This window comes from Hirundo rustica, chromosome 5, assembly GCF_015227805.2.
Source record: "Hirundo rustica isolate bHirRus1 chromosome 5, bHirRus1.pri.v3, whole genome shotgun sequence".
Classification (NCBI taxonomy): domain Eukaryota; kingdom Metazoa; phylum Chordata; class Aves; order Passeriformes; family Hirundinidae; genus Hirundo; species Hirundo rustica.
Window position 1 is genome coordinate 10,681,792 of NC_053454.1, and position 21,546 is coordinate 10,703,337.

General features: G+C 38.7%; 1 protein-coding gene across 5 annotated transcripts in view; it reads right to left on the reverse strand.

The window, feature by feature from the left end:
- The window catches only part of SORCS2 (sortilin related VPS10 domain containing receptor 2), a 546,714-nt gene that overhangs the window by 237,979 nt on the left and 287,189 nt on the right, over window positions 1-21,546 (reverse strand). For all 5 annotated transcript variants that reach the window (XM_040064563.1, XM_040064561.1, XM_040064559.1 and 2 more), the window contains exon 3: window positions 5,186-5,285. In XM_040064563.1, coding sequence (XP_039920497.1) covers window positions 5,186-5,285 — 100 coding nt within the window. The remainder of the gene's footprint in view (window positions 1-5,185; window positions 5,286-21,546) is intronic.

Below are 21,546 nucleotides of genomic sequence, written 5' to 3' on the forward strand. Positions count from 1 at the left end.
AGTCAGGTCACATCAGTGCTCTGATGGTGCATCACTGGAATAAAACTGAATGGTGACACTGCTTATAAGGCAACAACACATCATGGTAGAGATCTCAACATACAGACTCATATTCTGTAATTTCACAGGGAAATGTTCCTCAAGTAACTACTCACCTTGTTGAAAGGAATATTCCTTAGCTGACTACTAGTAAAAGTGTAAGATAATTCCACTCTATATTTGCAGATGTTCTGGCATGGTCTCTAAGGAAACTGATACTTGAGTAGAACAATTCCTTAAAAGTTAATGCAGTCATACTGCATTTTGACAGATTCCACAAGCAATTGTTCTGCTCTGAAAGACAAATGTCAAAATGATGTAGGACTACATTTACCTGTAAGTGCTTACAAACATTGCTCATAACAATTGCATCTTGGAAAATGCTTTCATAGCTCTGGCAAATACTCTTTTGCAAAGTGTAATTCATACTATTTAAATTATCAGGAGTTAAAATAGTGTATATAGCCTATATCCTTATTAGTATCTTAAGTGTTCTGCCTTGTTTGGCAAGGAAGAATTCATGTTTGTCACCTTGCCTTTCAGTTTGGAAAAACATGCAGCTATTGGTTATTGTGACAGCTGAGAAATGGAAGTGTTCAACCCACTTAACTAACAAGTTAGTGTATTCACAATCAACATTTATTTTCTCTTAATATCAAAAGCCTGAATACAACTGCCTATCTGCTTGTTTTCCAAAAGCATATAAACAGAAGGGTGAATGCACCAATTGCATTAGCACAAATTAAAATTAAAATATGCACTGAATGTGAGGGAAAAAATCAGTGTGTTCATTCAACTCCTCCCCAGCAACACTACATAAAATCAAATATGTAATTTCTACATCTAACAGCATATATGCCCCCCCAAAATGTTAAATATTTTATTGATAATTCAGCTCAGTGTAACTAAATTCTGCTAACTTTTTTCTTCTGTAGAAAGATTTAACTTTGTTCACCTGATTCCACATTGACTCTATGGAAACCTTAATCCCATACTCTATAAACCAGGTACATCACACTTTCAAATCACAATTAAAATGCTGGTTTGGGAAACAGAGAACACAAAGCAAATTATTTCCTGCACATGGTACATGATGAGTTTCCTGCACCATTTACACTATTAGCGTGTGCTAATTACTGAAAAGGAGATAATCACATAAATTCTGTTTTTTAAAGTGCAGGGACATCTCTTTATCACTGCACAACACTTCAAGGCTGCATAAGGAAAGGCTATTTTGTGACACAGATCAATGAAAAAGTGCTTCAAATCAAAAAAGTTAGCATCAGGGAGCTTAGGTAGGAGCAGGACTCCACTACTCTACAGCTTCGCAAAACCGTATCTGTGTCTTTAGCTGCTGGTTTATACTACAGTAAAACCAGACAGAATGCAAAGCAAATATTAATGCATCCTTAGGAAGCGTGAACTCTTAATTAGAGTGTGACCTTGCCTACTACTCTGCTATTTCATAGCATTTAGGGTGATGATCTATGATCCTACTTGGTCATTTGCAGGTAGGAGAAAGCATTTTCTACTTGTGCAGGTGGCTGACCACAATTCAACTCTGACTCACAAACAATACAGCCACAGTTCATGCCTCCATCCCATGATTTCATCAGAAAGGTCCATTCAGAGCAGCAAACAAAGCCCTCTAAAGTTCTACCCTCAGAGATTTGCCATAATTTGTCAAAACTGGGTTTCATAGCTTGAGCCCCCTGGTAATTGCAGCAACACAATTTCTGCATTACTGTTCTGCTGCCTTCAGCCAGAAAAAAGACACAGAGTGAATGAATTTACCTCAACTGTCAAAAGATTGTGTAGACATGACCTTGATACAACTCCTTCCTGATTCTTAACTTAGGCCTATGAACAGGACTGATCACAACTTGTTCACAGAAGGCTAAGAGAGAAAAGGAATGCACTGCTTCTTGAATGAATGTAGTGGGGTTTACGGATGATTTCCACAGTTCCTCCAGCTTATTTAGTCCCCAACATTCCTATATTTTACCTTAGAACCTTGTGGGGTTTTTTATACAATCCCTTTCCAATATAGTACTATGTGAAAAGGATGCTGTTGTACCTTTTGCTAATGCACTTCTTCATCAACTGCATTATTTTCAAGACATCTTAAGAAAATGAAAATTAGAGTAATTCACAGAAATTTTCCAGTACAATTTCACAGTCACTGTATAAAGTTCACTTAGAAGTCCATTGGTCTGTCTGGTATAGTTGCAGCTCACAGAGCGGAGGTAAGTTGAGTGAAAGTCTAAGCCACTCCAGGAGCTGGTGCACTGGAAGCCATGAACCCCAAAAATTACATCAGCCCAAGAACTAGACTAGGAGCAGATATTTAATTTAATTGCATTTCAAAACAAACAAACAAATTATCTCCCACTTTGTGTTTGTTTCTTGACCCACAAGAGCTCTAGTCACACCAACTAAATCATAGAAGGCAAAGGCTGGGACTGGGAGAGTGGAGGACTTGCCATGGTAGGAGGAGAACAGGTTCGAGACCATCTAAGGAACCTGAAGCTGCACAAGTCCATGGACTTGATGAGAAGAATCCACAGGCCCCGGGATTGTGGATTCACTAGTGGATGAAGTGAGCCAAAGGCAGTGTGGTACTTAAGTGCTAGCTAAACCATGACCCACTTCTTTCTATGTCTTTGTAGGAAGCCACAGTTTGATTCTGTTCAGACCCACAATAGTCACAAAGTCAGTTACAGAGACATCCACAAGATCATTCAACTTTATTCTCATAGAATTCTCATGAAGAACTATGATTTAAACAGTATGAACTGCCTGGAAATACCTTTGTTTTGTTTTGTTTTTTGGGTTTTTTTTTTAATTGTAGAGGGAGAGAGCTTGACCAGATAACTAACGCTACAGAACTTAAATCAGGTGTGGTTAATGCTCTGATAACACTGAGGTGGGAATGATGAGCTTTAAAGGTGCAGTATCTGTTCTTCCACAGAGGAGGAAAAAAATGGCTAAATTAAATTAAATCATAGAACACTTCTTAATATGCTAAGTATTAAAAATCCCTATAAATGTCTTTTATCTTTGCTTTCATGTATTTTCCTAGTCACTAAATGCTAAGTGGTAGCATGGGACTACTTATGCTTTAAATTTAAAGTGCACATTCAGTTCCAGTATACACAGTCAGAACTCCAGTTTCCATTTTCAGTACATTTTAAAAGATGTGAACTGGCTAAAGAAAACCCACACCATAATGATCTGAAGTAACATCAAGAACAAGTGAAACCCTGAGTTCTGCTCAGCTTAGAAAAGGGAGTCAGAGCTCTAAATATTCTATTCCACCGCAGTGCAACTGTGCTGAAATAGACAGGGAGACATGTTCCTCCATCGTCACAAATGACTTGTGTGAGATCAACATAGTCTTAGTGCCCTAATCAAAGGTCCAGCACCTAAAATTTCCCATTACAACAGACAAAGCTCTTACAACATAAATACTTCCCTCTTACCTTCGACACGTGACTGTGAAACCTCCAAGAACAGTCTGAAGCCATTAAAGCGTGCAACCCCACTGCTTTCCTTATTTTAGTATGTATGCATGTATATGTATTTGCATGTACTAATATATCTCCCTCTGGTATCATTTAAAGGTGCTAGATATCCTTTCTGCTCTGATGTTTTTGTTGTTTGTATACTAATAGACAACATATTCGTAGAAGCAAATATGCACATAAAAATAGCATATTTATATTGACTCTAAGGGACTTTCAATATCATAATAGTTTATTAAGCAGGGTTTGTATATCTAAGAACTTCAACTTGTGAAATTCAGTAAAAATACAGATTTTTCTTCAACAGGATTAACATGAGGATTCTTGTGAACACTGGTGTGTCATTCAGGCTTGAAATCTAGCAGTGATATTACTGCTGTTTATTTTTTCACACAAGTGGCACAACCATATTGTCACTGAACCCTTGTTCTTGGGCAGGCTTTGGTAGTGCAGCTGACTGAGCTGGGAAAGATCCTCCATGGGGCTGTCACCCAGTTCATCCTTCTAGCTTTTATTCCAGAAACTGAGATGGGTAAAGATTTTTGATTTTATTCTTTTGGACTCGAAACCACCAGTAGGTTGCATATCTGAGATATGCAATCTGAAGAAACTTCATGCTTGTTGGCAGTTCCACTTCAAGAAACAAAAAAAATAATTTCTGGCTTTGCAGCAGATTAAAAATATATTACCAAGCTCAGACATAGCACAGCTTGGGCACAAAATTCCAGTGATAATTTCAAGAGAAATACAATATGTACTTAATCATTGAGGCAGCCTCACTGAGTTCCACTGACTTTTGACTAAGTAAAACAGACAGACAAACACAACAAACATTGTTCTTCCAATGAGTGACCTCTAACTGAAATCAGTGTTTCTGTATCACACTGGATTTAAAAGTCCCTCAAGAGAAAATTCTTATTTCATGAAAGACCTACTGTGCTTGTGTTTCATATTGTACTTAAAAATTCTTGCTGTTCAAATTACAGGCACTTTGAAGACATAGAAGTGCTGTTAATGTGTTTTTTTTCTCTCATAATCATTCTTCCTGTTGCTTCTAATATGACATCCATTGTAAATACTCTAGTCAATTTCGCTCTCACTCATAAAGTCCACTTAACCTTCCTGGGTTCCAAGAAAAGCATTTTACTTTTTAGTAATGATGCAAGAACATTTCTTAAGAAAGCTTCAAGGAGAGGGGTTTTTAATATTTATTTAATTAAGGTTCTACACAGGATAAGCACATTATAAATTGCACCCTGCCCAATCCTTATACTTTATATTAAGGAACATGCAGAGAACCTTGTGCATAAAGGATGAAGATTTTGAATGTTAGTCCCATTGAGAATTTCCTTTTTCATTTGCATGGAAAACACTAAGAGAGCTTGATTTCCAGGAGTCATATGAGTCAACGACCTCATAAGGTTTCCATGTCCATCAAGGTATTTTTTTTCTGTCTGTATTATTCAGGAACAAAATATCCCACATCAGTATGTTCCAAATGCAACAAAGGTGATCTTCAACATTGTGAAAACCAGTTTCCTATATTCTGAATACCTGCAAAACACACTTCACATAGTTGCTGAATCTCAGCTGCACTACAAAAATGGTTTTCTGCCACATACCTTCTTTTTGTTGGTGGAACAAATGTAGAAATTGTCAATAACAGTGGCAATCCCAGGCTGCAGATTCAACTTTGTGTATAATGTCCCAAAATCTGAAGACCTGAAAGAAATCAAACATCTGTAAGTGCTCTCTTCTAAAGCCATCAGCACTGAAACTCTGCAAAGAAAACCCCTCTGTGCACCAACTGTCCATTTTCAACGTTTCTCTGCCATCCTTTTGCCCTTTTCGGAGCTCACTAACTACTGAAAGTAACCCACTACTATTAAGGAAACTAGGTTCTAGGTTTGAAAAAAACTGGCTAGTTCTCTCTGTACTTTGAAGTTCTCTGCAGTGCCAGTTTATTTTTTTCTGTGCAGTGACAGAAGCCTGACATGTACACCTTTCATCACCACCCACAAGGTGGAAAAAAAGAGTTTTGAAGAGCACAGACTCATTGGCAAGTACTAACAGCACCTCCTCAGCTATGCAGAAAAAGAAGAGTTGACTTCAGAGCCTGCTGTTGCATAAGAGAAGAATTTGGCCCAAGATCCAGAAGACTCACAATAGACCTCTAGCAGAATTAGTACTGGATAAAGGCATCCCATCCAGTTCTTCAGCTCTTTTTCAGAGATCACTGAATTTTGAATTTAAAAAATGAAAGTCAGCATTTGGCCATCAGTATGTCACACACACATCTCCATGAGTATTTCAAATGTGGGCACTCTGCAGAATTTGTTCCATGTTTCTGAAAAGCCTGCAGTGAAAAATGGCATCCATGCTGGGCAATTGTATTGCCAATGCCAATTATAAAAAGATCAGACAAGTAAAATGTTAGTATAAGGAAAAGTTAGTGAAATTCAAAGCAAGTCACATCCAAATTTAAATCACTTTGGATGAGACGTTGCTTGTTCTGTTTAGGATCAAATTGTACCATATGTCCTCTCCATATCTATAGTTATTCATTTTGCATTTGAAAGGGACTCACACACATTTAAGGCACTTGTCCCTTCTTCACCAAGAAGCACTCCCTAGGACAGAGAGTTGGTGCGAGGACTTCCACTCTGTGCACCCTTTTCTATCCCTGGAATAACAAACAGGGCTGATCGTACCCTGCCCAGGAACTCTTCATCATTCAAACAACTGGGAGCATTCAAAAGCTCTCATGTCCAAGAGAAGCAAGACAAGACTGGCCCCCTCAGTGTGGCACCGCACTGTCTGTGCAAGGCTTTCTGCCCTACAGCCCCTTTCTAGCTTGCTCATTGCTCCCCAGCCGGCTGTGCTGCCTTCTGCTCCTCACCCAGGGCAGCCACTGCAGGAGCGGTTTTGTTTGCAGGAGCATGACTGAGTACAACAAGAGAGAGCAGTGAAAAACCAAATCCCTGGCTGAGTGTGTACACACTGAGGAGCAGCTGACTGCCTGACGTCTCCTCCACGTCACGTGAGGCAGGTTATTCCCTGAAGGGCTGGTGCCCACAGAAGGCTGCCATGAGCGTCCCACCTATGTGCCAGTGTCACCCAGAATGGCACTGAAGTCATAGGGCATGTTGTATGAAGCCAGAGGCGCCTCCTGTGCTTTCACCAACCCAGCTTTCCACAAGACACAGGAACTTTCAGCTGCTGTGAATGGAGCAGCTTTCTGTGTCTTTGGCATCACCAAGCGTAGTGGGCAGACAGTGACATGCCTGGAAAGGGTTCTAAGGAATACCAAGAAAAGTTCACATTTACCTTGTTTTTTTTCCTTCTCCACCAGTTTAAAAACCCAACTGGCCATAAGACTCTGGCATTCAGGCCATCCTCACAGCCTAAAGCTGAGAGTCTGACCATTTTATAGCATTATCTGAATACATTTGATCTGGGTTTTTTTTTCCCCCACAATGTTGCTTTCTTTGCAGATATACAGTGATGCATTAGAGAATTAACTGAATCACAGCAATTCAATTTTGACAAATAAATATGTAGATATGAAACACATACAACTGCAGTGTACAAGTGGGTGTTCAGCACAGAACTAATTAGAATTCTAAGGGGAATAGGATGGACAGTGGTAAACCTAATATGCCAGGGGTATTTGAGAGAAAGAAATTAAAGCAAAGACTAAAAATACCAACTTCGGACAAATGGGATGAAACCATGCAGAACAAGTATGTATGATGGAAATATAACCTAGACTATTCTCTTTGAGGGAAGAATATCAGGTCAGTGGCTAGCCCAGTAATAACATCCTGAAATAAATCTCTGAACCTTAAAGATGATTCAATTTACTTTGAAGAGGCAGTTACAGGATTAATACAATGGGACCACTGGAGAGTGACACCATGTGAGGGGCACTATGGCAACTGTGTCAACGTGTGAAAAGAGTAAAGGCAGGAAGCCCAAAAAGATATGTAAGTTTCAAGATAAAAAGTTCCAGTCCAGAAATTTTCCTTCAAATTCTCGTGACTTACAGAAAGTACTGTAAAAAAAAGAACAAGGTTTTAACAAGAACGGAGCACTAAGATAACTATGGCATTTTCAGACAAATGTAATAAAACTGTACAGTCAAAAAAAATTTTTTTTTCAGATAAAAATAAGCAATCTCAAGGGGAAAAATAAATCCATTTCCAGCCTAAGAAAATAGGCAACTGCATCTCCTGAAAAGTACACCATGCCTAAGCAGGAAGACCATGATTGGAAGAAGATCTGTGGATCTATGGAGAAATGTATTCTGACTTCCAGATCTTTTTTACCATAGCCCAGATTTGAGAGAGCCCAGAAATGTCAGCCATTCTTTGAGACATTCATGCACAAGAGGACATAGTTCAAGGACATCATTCAAGGGAGGCACTGTGCAAAATAATTGGTTTTCCAAATCTACTATAACCTAGAGAAAACAGGTCACCTCAACTTTTTCACTTAAGATATAACATCCAAGTTCCTGACTCTGCATATATAAAGAACTAACACTTTGTAGCATGCAACTAGAACAGAATATCCTTTAATTGAGCTACTGAGCTACAGACAGGTTTGGGGAGGATGAATTCTATGATCGTATATTTCAAATGTACATTATCAAAATTAAGGAGATGAGGAGCCCTTTACAGTTTTCCAGTCTCAGTGAGATTTTTTTTTTTTTTTTTTTTTTTTTTTTTTTTTTTTTTTCTGTTAGGAACCAAACTCACGCTTTGTCAAGAGTGTTAAGGAGGCAGAAAAACTCCACAGGAGTAATCTGCTTTTATTAGGATAAACATATTCTCTTTCCTCCCTAAAAATCATGAAAAGATATTTCAAGTTATAATGGAAAGAGGATACACATGTACCTGATGAGATGAGTAAAACTTCCTCCCACACCACAATTTATTATATGGCAGCACAACAGCAGAACTCCATAGACCAGAGCAAGAAGGGTACAGACTGCCTTTGTAAAGAAGGGTCTGAGCTGCAGTTCTAAGGGGCCTGGACACAGTTAACTAGAATTTTGGCTTTATGTGAGGCATTGCAGGGCAAACAGCAAGCTGTACACAGGCTGCTTCCTGCTGCTTTGTATCCACCCATGCACTACAGGCTACAGATGTTTCTTCATTGAGCAAAACTCAGCGGAGGATTCACAGGAAACACGTCTTCCAGTAATCAGGTGTTAGAATCATGGTGAGACAACATGATTACTCACATACTGATGCAGACATCACACAACCTGAGCCTGACAGCTTGTGGCTAGGAGCTTCTTTGGAAGTTATGTACATATTTCTGCTGAAAACTGTGCTGGTTTTTTGTTGTTGTTGTTGATTTTTTTTTATTATTTGGGGGGGGGGGGGGGTTTTGTTTAGTTTTGTTTAGTTTAGTTTTGTTTTTTAATCTGTTCTCACTGTAAGAACAGCATGTTCAGTTAAGAGTCCTCAAAATCATACAATGATATTACAGCCCAGGCATAATTAGGTCTTTTTAGCTTAATATTGTGATCACAAAAAAATATTTGGGAAAACTTCCAGGGGGTAGAGAAATGTACCCTGATTAAATAAAACTCCCCAAACCCCTAAGTTCTGTGTAAATTTGGGTCTCATCCTCAAAAATGTAACCTTTCTAGATTTGAACTAAAATAAATGTCTAACAGAATTTGGAACTGTATGTAAACATGGGATCTGGATATCTTCCAACAGAAATATTGATAAGAAGAAATTTAGCAGATACCAAAAGAGACATGAAGCAAATGTTTGCTTTTCTGAACTTCGCTATCATCATACAGCTCTCCTCTGATGATTCACACCTATGATTCAACATTGCTCATTATTACTTGATTTTCCAGTTTATATTTACAAGTCGATATTTAAAAATATATAAGAAAAGTTAAAATTAATATACTATGATGTTAATGAAGATTCTTAGAGATGGAAATTGCATTTCCAAATCAAATTTAATACTCAAAGAACACATCAACTGCAAAAAAATAATGCCTTCTTCCTTTTTTTTTTTTTTTTTTTTTTCCCCCCAAATGAATTGAAGAGACACACTAGGAAGAGAATGGTTGGAACACTTAACACACATGTTCAGCAGATTTCCTCTACTTTTTCTTCTTGAAGACTAACTCAAGATCCATTCTAGTCAAATGAGTCATATTTTTCAAGCTCCATTAACTTAAAATCCTGGAAGACAACAATAAAAAGATTTCAAATGACTCATGGATTACTTAACTGGTGAAACAACAACAAAAAAGCCTTTGAAAGAAAAGAATACAAAAGATCTGCTGGTTTAGAAAATTGGTAAATTGTTGGAAAAAAAAAAAAGATTCAATTGAGATGCACATTAGAGAATCAAGGAAGAGTGGATCTGTAGATAAAACTCACTTGACTGCTTCCCACTTAATTTTTTTCCAGACTCTATTGCAAATATCTTCCCACCTTCCCCTCCTTTCAGTCAGCAGAACAGTTCAAGATTTACAGCATGAACGTTAAAATGCAGGAGAAATTATTTTAGGTTCTTGCTCTGTGACAGACTTACATCTAACAGTAGGATTTCCTTTGTGTTCTGGTCCCTCACCTGAATAATAACAACACAGTCAACTGTACCTCAAATATCTGCAAGGAAAATAGACAGCTACAGCAGAGTAATGAAGAACTGGCTGATGTAGTATCTAAAACAGATATATGAGAGTTTCCAACAACAAATACTAGGACAAACCTACTGAAAGGGAAGAAACCAGAGGAACATCATTAACAAAGTGGAAAACTAACTCATCATTTTCACTTAAACAGCACAGAAGCCTTCAAGGGCTTTTAGATGTCCAATGTGGGAATTGCAGAGGCCTCGATTAGCCTCATAAAATCCCTTCAAACAGAACCAAAAACCTCCAAAACCCCAAAGCCTTTCTTCAGAGTACGAACACATTTTAACATTGGATTCCAACACCCAACTCATATATTGAGGAATTCATGCAGATGATTCTTCAAAGGCTGTAGGAGAGTAGGACTCCTAGAAATCCAATTAACACCCAGCAATCCAATTAACAGATTATTAATCAGCTATCAGCTTTGCTGGAGTACTTTTTGGAAATACCTCTCTCTCTACTTTCCAGAAAACTGAGCCCTTTGGAAATTACACATTTTTTCTTCCCAAAGCCAAAAATTTGGAAATGCCACTTCCTTAATCCAGTTTTACACTAAAGAATCAATTGTGTAGGCAAGAGGTAACATATAAATATATTAGCAACTTCATATTTAGGCAGTAGAGGGTTTACCTTCTTTTCCCAAAAACATTAGAGATGAATATGTCCTGTTTCCACTTATCAATTATTGATACCATATATTGATCATATATCTGATAGCATAGATATTTTTTAGAGTTGGTAATCCCAAGTGTCTTTTTAGTTGAAGTGACTTGTTCTGTAATGCTCTGCTGTGTATAGGACATGGTGCAACTTTGCACCAGTTATAGAGACTCCCTCCAATAATTACAAGTATTAATGTCCATATATATTTGATTGCAAATGGCTGACCTAAAAAATTCCACAGGAGAAAAAAAAAAGGACACAAAAGACTGCATTTGCATCAAGTGAAGACTCGGGGAGGATCATAAGCATCACATATCCTAGAATTAGGCTTTTATTCAAGGCATTAAACCTATATAATTCAACTGGCCACAGTGGAAGGAAAAGCAGTCCTCTGTAGGCAACAGTAAAATCCAGGATTACCATGGCAGGTGACTTTAGAGAGTCAGATCTTTCCTCAGGAACTCCGGCTGCCAATGTCACAGTGACCAATACGACATGATCTTGTTTTGCAGCACACACAGCTGGGTCTTCGGACACCACACGGTACCAAACCTGACTGGGCCCCACACTGGCATGTCAGGCTACAATCTTCTACCCTGATGTTGCAGTTACCTTTGAAGAAAGTGTTTTGAGGTCCACATTTTTCAGGAACCATCCTGTCTCAGGGCTGTCTGGACCCAACGCTTCACACAAGAATAGCAACCACTCACGTTTTCTTATGAGAGAACGTGGACAGTGACAGACAGAGCTCTTTGTGCAGATGGGGCTGTTACCTGATGGAGGTACCTGAATTATACAATATGGATTTAAATACTGTATTTTTTTCCCTTACTAGTATCTTCTGTCATGCATTTATCAGGTACTGGTTTTGGTTAATTGCTTCATCTGCACAATGCACACACACAGCTGCTCAAACTCCAACAGTTAGCAGCACTGTGTCTTTAGTATCTACTACATAATCTTTCTGTCCTGTATTTAAACATTCCTACTCTGCCTATCTCACTGTATACCATCGCAGTTATCTTTTGCAGCCCTTCATTAGTCCTTCAATATACCACAAACATCCTGCTCATTAGTCTATAATCACTCTGCTTATCAGTTACATTTTCAAGCTCCTCATTACTTTGCTGCGCAGATCCAACAATTAGTTTTATATTCCACAGGCTGACAAAACATGACATTAGCTTCTATTAGGTGCAGCCATCTCCTTTCCTCTCAGAAAGTGTTAATTTAGGTTAGACACCTATTCTGAAACTACTGCCTTGGTGCATTAATTCCATCACCAACACACAGCACTTGCTGACAGTACGTCTTGGAAGGTACAGCCTGTAGCCACGCTTGCAGTACACAGATACTTGTGATGAATCCACTCAGCCATGAAACAAGCAGTGTCACAGTGACAAAGCAGACAAGACACCACTGACAAGACGGGGTCATGTCTTACTTTTGCATAAAGTAAAAGCTCTTGGTTGTTTCTTCCTTGGCTTTGCAGCCATGGAAGAGCTGGGCCATGTGCTGGACCACGCTGCCCTCAAGGAGCACAGGGGTACCTTAAGGTGGTGCTCAGGGGCAAATTAAAAATTCCCCCACAATCATTCAACCTCGGTCATTTGTTCCTGTTAAAAACAAACTTATTGAAATAATTCACAGTCAAATTAATGGTTTTGAAGTCTTGCTTTTGGATCATTTCAGTAATGCTGTTTTACAATCCCTTCCCACCAAAGAGTTCCAGTGACCTACATGTGGGAGTAGAAAACAAGAATGAAATTTGGGGAAATAGGGAAAGATTAATTTCTTACCACACTTTCATCACTGAATTCAATGTATTGTGTAACTAATAGTTTGTATGCAAGCATTTATCCCAAGAAACATCCCTGTGTAGATTCAGTTTTAGTAGCTGCAAGTCCAGCACTGCATTAGTACATCTCAGCAAGGAACAGAGTGTATCATGGAGCATTTGGGAGGTTTGCTATTGAGAGACTTAAATATTTAATTAACTATTCAATTACTACCTAAAAACAAATTAATACTTCCTATGTAATACTAACTTCCTTACACCTATTTAGACAACCATCTCTGGAAAAAATAATGTTGGGCTTCGTTTTGGTGGGGTATTTTTTTGTTTGTTTTGTTGTTTTGTTTTTTCTTTGGGGGGGGGTGTGTTTGGTTTTTTTGTGAGTTTTTTGTTTGGGTTTTTTCTTTGTTTTTGTGAGGGTTTTGTTTGCTTGTTTGTTTGTTGTTTTCTTTTGTTTTGTTTTTGGGTTTTTTTTTTTAGTTTAGGAAAAAGAAGTCTTTGTTGCTAAAGTGCAGTTTTCCAAAATTATACTTACTAACTATATTGCCAGAAATGGAAACAGATTTATGTCACTTTCAGTATGATTACTCTTTTATGAGTGTTGTGAGGGGAAATGAGTAATTACAAAGGAATTATTTCTTATCTCACATACTTGTGTTCTTTGGGGAAAGGAGACGGTTCAAGAATATTTTCTTGAGGTTTTCAAGGAACATTAAAATTTTCCACCACGGAAAAATGTTAGGCATTTCCCATAGCCCAGGCTTTTTATTTAAACCACTAAACACAGCTGAAATATTTCTAAAACAACTTTATTCTCAGTCAGCCAGTTTCTTGGAAGGCAAGAAACATATTGGGATATATGAGAGAATTTGGCCTTGTGCTTTCTGACCAGAACAGCAAATTTTCTTGTAATCACTGGATAGAACTGGTTGGAATAGGAACATTTACAAAATTAGAAAAGAACTGATAATAATTTAATAAATTGCATATGCACATTCACATGCAATTATCTATTCCTCTAGCAGTGAGCTCTGCCAACTGTAACAGTCTTCTACTCACTCCTCAGTAACAGAACTCTTCTTTAACTCCAGTTGTAGCAGTTTTAGCTTTTGCTGCTGAAGTGCTGACCTCCATTCTATGATTGCAGTGGGGGAGGTGAGAGGGAGAATGAACTATATGGCCAGGTGTAGCCCTCTGTAAAAAGGTAAATGAAGTCAATGCTTTGTCAGTAATTTGACTGTAGTATTCGGCACCTGAATCAAAATGCTTGGCAAAACTAAGGGAGTAACTGGACATTTTAAAAAATAACAAAAATCCTAAATAAAAAGTAAATACAGACAAATAGGCTATGGAAATGTATCAGAGACCCACTGTTGCCAGTTGTGAGTTTTCTGGCATGCTTCTCTGAAACTGCAAGTACACATCCAGGATGGAGGCTGGGCAGTGCTCAGATGCAGCTCAAGTTCATCCAAGATGTCGGTTCCCATGTCTCCAGTGTCATAAGAGTGATTATTTCAAGTTATTACAATTGCATCAGAACAAAACCTTTACAAGGAATTTTAAAGGATTGTTTTGAATTCCTCTGCTTCAAAAAGAGTCCATGTCAAAACAATCATCTGCCTCACCCATGTCTGCCCACAAACAAGATTGCCACGATGTGACTGAATCATGAAAATATTCAGATGGTTACACAAAATCAGGTTTTCTAACAGCATTTAAAATCACTGTGTCTGTGCTGCCTGGCAGCATGCAAAACACGATAGGAAGCCTGCAGGTAGAATGGGAGGAGGCACATCTCATGATGCTGCAGCAACCAGGGACACGGGGGAATTCAGATATTCACCACCACTTCAGCAGGATTTGTTTCTGTTATTTGCTAATGACCCCAACCATAGTCTCCTAACAGCTTTCTAGAGTTGCTGAAGGGGTTTTATTTATTTATTTATTATTTTGTTTAGAGCTTTCAGCAGCCCAATTTCCCTTACAGTCATTCTCCTGTAACTGCAGTGACACCTGTGGAGGGCTGAGCCCATCAGCTGTAGTTTGGCTTGCTGCTGAACTTGGCAAGCCAGCAGCACATAAAGCCCCAGCAGATGTTTCTGCTTTAATAGCAGCTCTTTTAATCCCTTGGCCAGACATAAATCCAAAATAGATCCAGAAAAGAGACAAATAGTGCCACCATCATGACTCAAAATTAGGAGGCAGAACTAGCCTTTTCTGCAGGACTTTGAGAGACCATTAGCAGCAGAAGGTGTTGGGAAGTGTTCCCATAAATTATACTGACAGGTTAAGAGGGCCAGCCACAGCAAATGCAGCACATTTTGCACTGTGTCACGGCTTGCTAGGAAACAGAATCCTAAGACAAATACATGCATTTACACAGGAGTTTCCAAACTAAGATCACACCTCATAGCAACAAGTACAGGAAGCAGCCAATTTTATGGCTGTTAACACCTCCACATGGATCCATGGTTTTTCCATGCCATGTTAATGCATATTCCAAAAATAAAACAGTATGGCAATGATCCTTGGTAGAAGGGATCTTCTGAATACATGCCTTGCTGGATCTATTTTCTTTTTAAAAAGCTGCACTAAGTGTATTCACAGCTGCCACTGTGTTTTATGGGAGACGAGGTTGATATATACCAGGGTGACGTGCTAATACATCCATTCACTTGGTGATTACTAACTGCCCCTAACAGAAGCCTGGTCCACTATAAATTATTGGCATGTAATTTCAAATGCGAGTTAAAATAAGCCCCACAGAATAGGAATAGTTCTCAACATTCAAAATAACCCAGAGCACTTAAGGAACTGAAAACTTCAATCACGTTCTTGTCTGACATTAAGAGTGACTAAGAAGAGAAAAAAGTGACCCAGCGTCTAAAAAGGAGTTCTTTTGCAGGAATGAAGGTTATTACATGTTCTCATTCTTCCCCTATCATCTACTACTCAAGCTCAGATGGAGGTGCCAGTGGATATAGTTCTGAGGCCCTGAGGGGGTCTAGGCTCTCTCACTGAGGCTGGGACAGCAGGAGATGGGCTCCTTCCTTGCTTGAGGCTTCTGGTGATTGAAGGCCACCAAGAGAACAGATGAAGAGGAAGGCCAGAAAATTTCACAGTCCAAGAAGATGGGAAAGAGATCCATGGGGTGATAGCAGCAAGTTTATAGATGATACAAAACTGTGAGGAGTGGCTGATATATCAGTAATATATCTTGTGGAGATACAGGCAAAGCGGGATCTCATAAAGCTCAACAAAGTGAGGTAGAAAGTACTACACTGAGAAAGAAATAACCCCATGCACCAGCATGTATTGGAGGCCAACAGGCTGGAAGGCAGCTGGGCAGAAAAAGCCCTGGAGGTCCTGGTGGGCACCAAATCAAACCTAAGCCACCAAAGTTCCTTTGCAGCAAAGGCAGTCAACAGTGTCTTGAGCTGAATCAGGAAGAGCATTTCCAGCAGGCTGAGGGAGGTGAACCCCTCCCACTCAGCACTGCTGAGACACAGCAGCAGTAATGTGGCCCGTCAGAATGAGAGGCATGGACATACTGGAGTACACCCGGCAAAGAGCCACAAGGATGATTAGAGACTGGAGCACGTATCACAAAGGGCAAGGCTGAGAGAGCTGGGGCTGGTCACCCTGGAGAAGGCTCAGGGGAGACCTTATCAATGTATATAAATAATTGATGTGAGTGTGTAAAGATGGAGCCAGACTCCTCTGGGCAGTGCTCAGTGACAAGCCAAGAGGCAATGGACACAAACTGAAATACATTAAACTCCATTTAGATATAGGTTTTTGGGGTTGTTTTGCTGTTGTTTTGTTTGGTTTTTACCATGAGGGTGGCTGAACAGTGGAATAGGCTGCCCTGGGAACTTGTGGCATCTCCATCCTTGGAGATACTCAAAAGTCAACTGGACAAGATCTAGATCACCATGCTTTGGTCAAGCAGGCTGGATTCAATGATGTCAAAGAGCTCCCTTCCAACATCACTCAACTTGTGATTCTGCAGGTACTGAAAGTTACATAAGGTGACTTTGTTGAAGATCCTGTGGATCAAAAGTAATTTTCTGTAGACAACTGACACAGTTAAAGCACCACATAGAAGGAACTTCACTGCATATTTGCTAGGGAGTCCACAACTTCACAAACTAAACCCAAAAGCTTTGTTATTTTGCTTTAAGTTCAGCAGAACTGAATTCTGCTTGGAGTGTGCTTGTTCCAAAGAAGTTCCTAACTGGCAGCACTGTTGGTTAAGCCAACAAAAGAAACTTTCACATTTACTGATAAGAAAAGTGCTTACAACACAGAGCCTGCACAACCTTTGGATGTGAAGTCTGAAATTATGGTTGTATCTCAAATCCTACATTTGAAGTCTGAGAAGTTGCACAAAAGCATTTTATCTAAATGTCATTTTGTAGTCATATAGCTCAGTCTTATTCAACTGCCCAAAGTAGCCAAGCTTAAATGAAAAGAAAAAAAAAAAAAAAGAAAAAAAAGGAAAAAAAAGGGGGGGGGAAAAAAAAAAACCAAAAAAACCACAAACCAACGGATTTGACCAAGGAAAGTTTTTCTTTCCTTCTGTGCTGCTGTTGATTCCACTCTAAACCCCACTTTGGGGAATTTAACCTATGAAAGCTTTGGCAAACCTTCTGGTATATGCGGTCAAGCCTCCAGTTCACAGGAAAAGTTCAGCATGATATAACTACTCTACAGATAAATGCACAGATACCAAATTCTAGCCACTAGTCCCACCAGACATGTTTTATTAAGTACCTTTGACACATGACTTGGAAACCAGATTGATCTTACACCAGTAAATTAAAACCCAACATGCCTGTGTTTGGGAAGAGACCAAGATATATTTAATGTTCTTATTTCCAAATTATATCCACTCCAGGGCAGTTTTTTCAAAGAAATCCAGATTCCAGCTATCACGGGGGAAAACAACAGTAAGGTGGTCAGAAGGAGTCACTCAATGCCTACTGCCCAACATTTGTGGAAAATCCCAAGGAAAACCACAGAGTGCCATCTGCTCTCCATCTCATAAAATCAAAGAATCATTTAGGTTGGAAAAGACCTCTAAGATTATGAACCAATGAACCATTAACCCAGCAATGCCAAATTAACCACATGAGATACATTTATATGTATAAATATGTATAAATTTAGATGTAATATAAATATGTGTAAATTTATATGTAAATGTATTTTGTGTGTAGACTGGATCAGACTGGATCTCCAGATATGAATTGTTTTTTCTGAGACAAGCTCTCATTATAATCATGAGATAATGACTACATGAAAAACCTTCACTATATATCTTAAAGACATATATAATTCCTTGATTGTTGAATGCACCTGAAGTGCTTTATCACACATGCACTTTATATTTTCTCTGATTTTTAATATCCTTGTTAATAACAATAAGATATTCAAGTCACAATTTTGTTGTTTCTATGTATTTACTTAGCACGTAAAGGGATTTCCTTCTTCCAGAGACATCTGTCTAACTTCAGACTGTGGGAGACTCGCTGTATTTAACATTACCATTTATTAACCCACCTCTAACATCTAACCCTGTAGAAAAAGTGCTGCAGAAAATTTAGGGAAATGAAAGATAGTGGCACCACAGGGCATGCTAAAAAATGCCAAAATCTTTCAAGTGTGGCAGTGCAAGAAGTGTTTTGTTAGTTTCTTTATAAGAAGTTTATGTTATGGTTCATTTCACTGTATCCCCAGTTTTCTAACAGTCCATTCCCTTTTGTGTTTTCTGTATAATGAGGTGGTTTGTGTCAATCATCTCACCCCCCACAATCCGTGCCCATCCCCTCTGCCCCGCCCCCCCCCGCCCCCGCTCTAGGGCAGCCTGTCTATCACTTTGAGGAGCCCTGGCAGGTTGCGAAATCTCAGGGAGAGGGCTTCAGGTGATAGGTAGCCTGGGGGGTATTCCTTTCCTCTCGAGGTGGTCAGAGGCTTGGGGGTGGGCACACCTTGTTACCCCCTGAATCCCCTGATTTGTTGTCTTGTTGTAACCTCCCTTGAACCCCTCCCCCGCTTATAAGGTGGAGGAGGGAGATTCAAATCCTCTTCAGCTCTGCTCTCTCTCGCTCGCTGGCCCCCCTGGCCTGAGGTTTGGACCAGCTGCGGAATTCCCGCAGCTGGGCCTGAATAATCATCTTTTAACCTGCTGAGAGCCAATCTTTTCGTACTGCCACTGCTGTCACGACACTATTTGGTCCAGCTGCTGCCGAGAAGCCGACCAGCAGGTAAAGATAACCTGCGTGCTTATCCGAACTGGGAACTTCTGTGGCTGTGCTGACCAGAGCTAGCCGGAGGTCAGCTCCCGCCTGGCGCGGGGACAGAACCAGCCACATTCCAGCATATTGAAAACCAAAAATTACCTAACTTCTGAGTGTGTATTTGCCAAATGCATTGTCAGTGAATGCAATAACTGAAATAATTTTTTTTAATATCTGTAAATTACCATCCTTGAATTATCATGTTTTGTGTTGATATTATTTATATTGATATTATTTATATTGATATTATTTATAATAATATATGTTGATATTATTTATTGATATTTAGTGTGAATTATCAACACTAAAACATGATAATTCTTAAATTAAATTTAACCATCTTGCTTACTTTAGTTACTTAAATGTGTTCAGTACACATTTAAGTTTAGTCACTTTAAAAGTTCAGACCACTTTAACATAATAGATTTTTTTTCTGTTTCTAATTTTCAGACATAATAAACTGCAGAAGAGGTTCTCCTACGGGAGACAACCGTATTTCTAGGTCATATGTAATGGTTGTTCATCATTAGCTACTATTCCAAGGATATCAAGATGGACATCATGCACATATATTTTCCAAGATACACTTTTGTTACATTCTGATCTCTTTTCTTTATTAAGAATTTGCTAGTAAAACTGATTGATAGGTAGTCTTATTGTATGAGGATGATGTGTCATTCAACTCTTTGACCTTGTCTTCACACTAACAGTCAAGTGTCTTTGAAATCTGTTTACTTCAGAATTTACAAGAGCATTAAAGACAGGATGTCAGCGCATCTCAGGTTTGGAAAGATCTAATAATAGTAAATGAGTTTGGACAGTAGGTCATCTGTAATGCACTTTAAGAAAGAGAGACAAATTTCATTCTTCCACTTTATAGTTAAAGACAAGTAAAACCACTCTTTAACTATGCTGTGTTTTTTTATTAGTTTGGGGTTTTGGGGGGTTTTTTTTAGACTGAGGAAGAACATTATTTTTTGAGACCATGATAGGCCACATTACATGAGTTGCAGACAGATGTAAAACACTTCCCAGAAACAGTTACAGAATCTAAAAAGCTTTTTCTTGTCTCTTACTGAGCAAGCTCTGGGCAAGTTTGAGAAGAAGCCTCAAAGCTGGTTTGGTCTTTCATCTGTACAATGTATAGAACTTAAATTTTCCCCTCTGTCACTAATATGAAGCCAGCACTCCTGCACTTCACAGACACAAAAATAAGACAGCTAGACTTGAGTGTGATGGAGGATGGAAATATTTTCCAGTGGTAATACTTTTCTTCCTTCATTAGTACTATTACATTAAAAATTTACGTATGTCAGTAATTTTCTTTTGTGTCTCCTAAATATTTGCATTGCTGCATAACTGTCTCCGAAGGAAAAGTGATCGTTTGTTCCAATTCAGAGCAGAGTGCTAATGATGCCAAGGTTGTGGCTTCGACCCTTGTATGGGCCATTCACTTAAGAGTTGAACTCAACGATCCTTTTGGCCCCCTTCCAAGTCAGAATATTCTCAGTGTGAATACAGTTGCACTCTCTTTATTTACTTGCTTGGAAATCCATTTCTTCTGAGATTAGTAAGAGTAATATGAAATATGATAATCAGATGACCCATCAAATCCCGTATCAGTACTGTGTCTTCAGGAACTGACTAATCTAGCATAACAAGGAACAGTCACATCACATCCCTTTTTGCATTGGCCACATATGGGCTATTCAGCAGCTATGTGTGGATAGCAATTTGATTAGCACTTAAAGCTGATAATTATTTTTTTTGTTATAGTTTTTGGATCTGTCTCGGGTCATCCTAATATTTTGCATATTTTACACAGATAAATATGCATTGAACACAACTGAGCTTCAGATGCTTCATATTCCCTCAAATATTACAAAAGGTCAGAGAAACTTCTGGATTTGACTCAATAAAGCATTAAAATCGAACTTGATACTTGTAACCTCTCAGACACTAAAGGATGTAAATGCGAAGGATATTACCATATAATCAAGGGAAGTTGTAAATAATTATAAAAAGAAGTAAAATAAGAAGTAGCTTTGAGCCACTTATTCTGTTAAGAATGCAAATTATAAGGGGTATTAGCTGAAGATTGGTAAGAAACTTCAAGTGATCCCAAACCTTTAAGTTATTCACACTGATATGTAAAATGCAATGACTTTCAAACCACACAGTAGAGTTGAATTAATGGAACAAATACTTCAAGAGTAATCCATGAGTCATGCCTACTTATTATTATGAGGTTTGGATTACTTATCATTTCAGCTCTGTGGCTTTACTAAACAACAACAATAAGTAACTCAACATTCAGGCTCTCACATCTTTACACACATACTGTCAAGTATAAAAGGAAAGAAAAGAAGAACATTTATGTTTTATTTTCAATGAGATGTCTTAAAGAAAATACAGCTTGGGTTATGCATATAGTAGGTAGATTTTCCAGGCTTTAGTTTTATGCTTTGCAGTTGTCTCTTCATATCTTTAGGTACAGATTTAAGGGGAAAATATCTTGTCCTTTTTAGTAAATGTGTCAAAGGG